The sequence below is a fragment of the Octodon degus genome, unplaced genomic scaffold (assembly GCF_000260255.1).
Source record: "Octodon degus isolate 3935 unplaced genomic scaffold, OctDeg1.0 scaffold00115, whole genome shotgun sequence".
NCBI lineage: Eukaryota > Metazoa > Chordata > Mammalia > Rodentia > Octodontidae > Octodon > Octodon degus.
The window spans coordinates 5,116,943-5,122,073 of record NW_004524691.1 but is presented as its reverse complement, the minus strand read 5'-3'; the positions used below and the strand labels follow the sequence as shown (position 1 = coordinate 5,122,073).

The 5,131-nt window shown below is 39.2% G+C and overlaps 1 protein-coding gene across 3 annotated transcripts in view; it reads right to left on the bottom strand.

Annotated features, from left to right (window-relative positions):
- Mlf1 (myeloid leukemia factor 1) overlaps positions 1-4,287 on the bottom strand; it is a 40,399-nt gene extending 36,112 nt beyond the window's left edge. The window contains exon 1 of one of the 3 annotated variants that reach the window (XM_023699710.1): positions 4,099-4,287. In XM_023699710.1, coding sequence (XP_023555478.1) covers positions 4,099-4,145 — 47 coding nt within the window. In that variant the 5' untranslated portion in view covers positions 4,146-4,287. Of the gene's footprint in view, positions 1-3,553; positions 3,709-4,098 lie in introns of those variants that run through there. The other 2 variants (XM_004639839.2, XM_023699711.1) reach the window with 2 other exon arrangements.
- Positions 4,288-5,131: the final 844 nt, after the last annotated feature.

Below are 5,131 nucleotides of genomic sequence, written 5' to 3'. Positions count from 1 at the left end.
GCTTTGCTAAGCTTGTTCTAAGTAGGTGCTTTAGACCACTGATCCATCTCACCAGCCCAGAAATTCTTTTAATTACAGGCTTATAGAACCTCATTCTATCCAATATGAATTTGAAATCTACAAAGTTCACTTACAAGAAAATGTTATATTAAAATATTTGAGAAAAATTAGAGTAGGTGCTAAAAATCACACCAGTTATCATAGGTCTTCACATAAAGTTGGATCCTGAAAATCAAAACCTCAGATTCTAGCTGATTATTCACAAGTTACCTTTATTATGCATTAAGAATGTGAAAAAAAGAAAAAAAAGAAAAAAAAAAAAAAAGAATGTGTAACGTATGTGGCTGAATACTAATCAGAACCAGACTATAACATCTTGGTAAGGTTCTACATCAAAATTTTTGGAATAAGTATATATAAGTAACCCTGACAATTGTTTATAAAAACACAACTCATAGGTGGTTTTGTTTTATTTCCCGACATGAAGACTGGTCTAATTCAAGGAAACAGTCGATGCATAGCTTTTAAATGAAAATCACTAACTATCACACTCTCTGTCAGTTGACAGGTAAGAATAATATCATTAATTAGCACAATTAGCTGTTCATGAACAACAATTTCAAAAAAATTAAAAAGAGTATAGAGTTGTAAGTTTTAGATCTTGCTGAGAAGAAGACAAAGAAGTAAAATCCTGTTACTATTTTCAGAGGTACTTTGATCAAAGATTATTCATCACATGATGTGGCCTAAGGAAAACACAGTAATTAAAAAACTAGGCTGATTATAAGGTATGGCGGTACATGCCTATAATCCCAGTGCTTGTGGGGCTGAGACAAGTAGATTTTGAGTTTGAGGGCACTTTGGATACAAAGAGTTCAAGACCTGCTTGGTTTATGAGACCCTGTCTTTAAAAAAAAATGACAGAATTTTGACAGCTTCTAAGCCTTTAATTTTTAACAGCTATTCTTTGTAGATTTATCTGATCAAAATTTCATTTCTATAGCTCAGAAGATGCAAAGTTTATATTTCTGCCCTGGGTGGAAAATTCTTGATTACACTTGATATATCTCATCAATGTTCTTTAAAGAATAGGCGCATGTCAAAATCATTTTAATCTCATATTAACTTCCAGCCCAAACATACCTATTTAAATATATATGACAGCATGCGTACATATATGTGTGTACATATTGTATATATATATATATATATATATATGAATATAAATTCTAGAAAAAAGTGGTATTCTTGAGAAAATTCTATGGAGTGCCATCTTTTAACTTTTGCATTGTTAACCAAGTAACAGTACTATTTAAGGATAACTGAATATACTGTAAGGCAAATTTTCATTGAAATAAATTCAACTCTAAAACATAAGAAAACATCATTTTAAAATTCTGAAATATAAATAAAACATTCTAAAATATTACTTTTAAAGTTTTCCTTTAATTTTCTGTGAAACACTTAAGATGCACTGTTGAGAAGGTAAACATTGGAACTGAATATATTTGAATTCAAATACACATAATTTAATTTTTAATTCAAATCTTTTAAGCAGTTAACAATTTGACTAATTTGACTAAGTCTCTTATCAATCCCAAACTAATATTTTAATCTTTCTGCAAGTTTACTTTTATCTATTTTTCAATAATTTGTAAGTCAGTAGAACATGCTTATATTGACTATTCTTCATTGTGAACTAATGGTTTGTATTTTAACTAGACAATACCAACATGAAAAATGAAGTAAATAGGGCTGGGGTGCAAGGGCCTGAGTTCAATCCCCAGTTCCGCAAAAAAAAAAAAGAAGCAAATAAATCACTTTCAGCAATTAACTACTATGAATTAACTACATGGTACAGTATGAAGGACAAGAAACCACCATTAAATAATATTTAATTTTTTATGTTAAACTATGCAGTGGCTATTCAATAGTTGGGTACCATGTTTGTGACTAAAGCATTTATATAAAATGGGGGCAGCACAGTGTATGTGCACTAAGGTAACTGAATAAATGTGTCACCATTATGAATTCCTTATGTTTAACTTATATGTTTTATGTGGAATAAATCTAAACTCACATTCTCTTTCTTATACCCAGTGTACTCACTTTATATATAACTGTAGAGAAAAATTGTAGGCATAAATCAGTTTTATAAAGTTAATTACAGGGCCGGCAAGATAACTCAGAGGACTAAGCGCCTGCTTAGGCAAGCTCAGTGACCCAAGTTAGATCTCCAGTTTGGTGTCATCCCGCCCCAGAATTGTGCTGAGTCGGCCACAGAGACTCAGCATGGTGACAAACACCTGTAATCCCAGCGCTGGGGAGGCTGAAAACAAGAGGATCACTACAAGTCTAAGCTGCATAGTAAGACCCTGTACCAAATATAAATAAAATAAAATAAAATAAAGTTAATCACAATAGTTTTCTCTTACATTCTTCTATGCATTGAAGAAAGTGATAGAAAATGACTGAAAGACCTACTGAAGTGTAGCTCAGGTTCTTTTTCACACTAAGTGCAGAGCAAGGGTACTCTTTGACGCATGCCCGCTGTTTGTGGTTTGTTACTATTTATGAACCTGACTCTTGGGTTCATTATCTTTGCTTAGTGCAACTCAACAGTTTAAATTACACCTCTGCTAGAAGTTTTAAAGAAGATGCATATTTATGGTTTAATTAAGGTTCTTGCTCCTTTTGGTATGACTTGGTATAAGAACTAAAAAATTATACCATAATGGTAACTGCTATCCATTCTACTGACGTCATGTTTACATCAGAACCACTTCTACAGCTCAGTTAATCTGTGTATATATTTAGCCTCGACTGTCAGAGGCTTTTGAGAAAACGCAAATATAAAGTTTAATAGAAATTTTTAAATTTGTTAAAATAACACTGACCATAAAATCTTAACAGCTCCTGAGCAAGTATATTAAAGTGATGTAATAATAAAGTTGTTTAAATCTATACACTTTAATTACAGTGAGTAATCTTTAGGGAAAATGTTAATCATCTTATTTTTTTCTATTAATTATTTTTTCTACTATCCATTATCTTTCCAATTACCACTTTTATGTTCTTGGCTTTAAATTTTTAACGATAAGCCCACCTAAATCAATAAAACATTTTTCTTTAAAAATAAGCGCAGCAAATTGTAATCATTTTAACCTTTAAAATAAATGGTCAAAATAAATGAATTCAAGGAAAATTTAAGGAATCAAAATAAATCAGGATACCACGTTAAAACTCAAACCTGCGAAGCAGTTAGGCAAAAAAGCATCCATAGCTTCTTCTCATAGGTATCCAAATGGATTGTTATTAAGAATTTCTAATGGGCAAAACAAGAGTTTTAAAAACCAATAAAACTAGACCACAGCGAAACTGATTTCTGCGTGCCGCAGGCTGGCATTCACAGTTCACCAGGTTTGTTTACCAAGGTGTTTAATGCCCGCAGCGCCTGCCTGCCTGCCCAGTGAGCGCGGTAGACGGGGTCACCTCGCCTGCCAAAGAAGGGCAGCTTTGTTCGCAAACCGCGCCGAGAACACAAACGGTGCACCTGGCAACTGCCAGCGGCTCGGCGGCGCGCTCACAACTCCGCTCGCTCTCAGAGAACTGCTGAGTTTAAGCCTCCCGCTTGAAGTGTGTCCCAGTAGCCCAGCTCTCACCAGAAGCTCCCGCAACTGGCAGTTACCGTCACCTGCAAAGTCTTGGGGGCTGCGAAGGCGGAACCTCAACGCTGGCGGGCGCGAAGCTGGGCAGCTGGCACCTCACGCGCGCGCCCGCGTGAGTGTGTGTGTGTGAGTGTGTGTGTGTGTGTGTGTGGCCGCCAGGACCTCTGCCTCCTCGCGCCGCCATCCTCCTCTCTCCTCCTCACGACCCTAAGTCTGCGCACCCAAGCCCTCCCCAGAGGCCCTCAGGCGCTGTCCGCCCTCGCCCGCCCCCGGCCCTCCGGCTCCCCTCCCGGGCGCCGTCCCCTCGCCGCTCTCCCGAGGTCGCTGAATTTCCTCCCGCCCTTAAGAACTTCATCTGTCGTCTGAAACTAGTTCCCCTCACGTTCCCTCAGTTCTGCGCCACCGCGGACTCCGGTCCCCCAGCACTCACGAGAAGAAAGGATCATCCTCAAAGCTGCTGCTGAGCATCCTGAACATCCCGGCTCGGGCAGCGGCGGAAGCGGACAGATTGGAAAACGATGTAACTCGCCGCGGCCGCCACGGAGCCTCCCTCCCCGCACCTTCGACGCCGCTACCCACCGGCCGCGAAGGCGCAGCCCGCCGGGAGAGGCGGTACTTGCGCCGAGCCACCTTCTCATTGGGCGCTGGACGATGACGTCACCATTTGAGGCGGGCCCTTGCGGCGCTGTCCTGACAACCGTAGTCAACAACTGCAAGCGAGAAGTTTGGTCTGCGTCCCGCGGCGCAACCTTTCACCAAGCCTCGGGAGGGATAGGATAGTTTACTCTTCGAGCTGCGGGACCAAAACGTTGGACCACCCTCTCTGTGACCTTGGACAAATCGCCCTTATCCTTGACTCCCAAGTCTTTTCGAGTAAATGGAGGGATGCAGATATTTGGACCAGACGACAACCAGTCTCATCGACAATATTCAGTAACCCATCAGAATGAATTCTGTATGTGCCACTTCACCAGTAGCTGGTCAAATAATGAGAAAAATGTGCAGACTTTTAAAATGCGGTTTACAAATAGTTCTTCAAGAAAACATTTGCCTTTGGCGAGTGTAAAAATCCCAAACAGTGTTTTCCAAAGTGGCACACGCTTAAACAACCTGTGGATGTGGGATCACAAAATAAGAAAATTACCCTCTCACTTGGTCCTCTGTTCTCTATCTACCTCAAAGATTTCGCCTCACTTCAAGACGGATAAATCTCTCATATCTCCATAACCTAACAGGGGGAGTCAGGCGCAAGGCTGGAGCAAATAGCCATATCCAACTAAAATTCCATTATTATATATTTTGTTTTTATTATATGTATAAGGAATTCTATTTATGGAAAGGAACATGGATTTTAATTAAAACAGTGCTATATGTTAATGGACTTTTACAATGTAAATGAGCTAATTTAAAGAAATGGGCATGTGGGATTCCCACGCATTGGTGATGATGGGGAAGGAGGAATA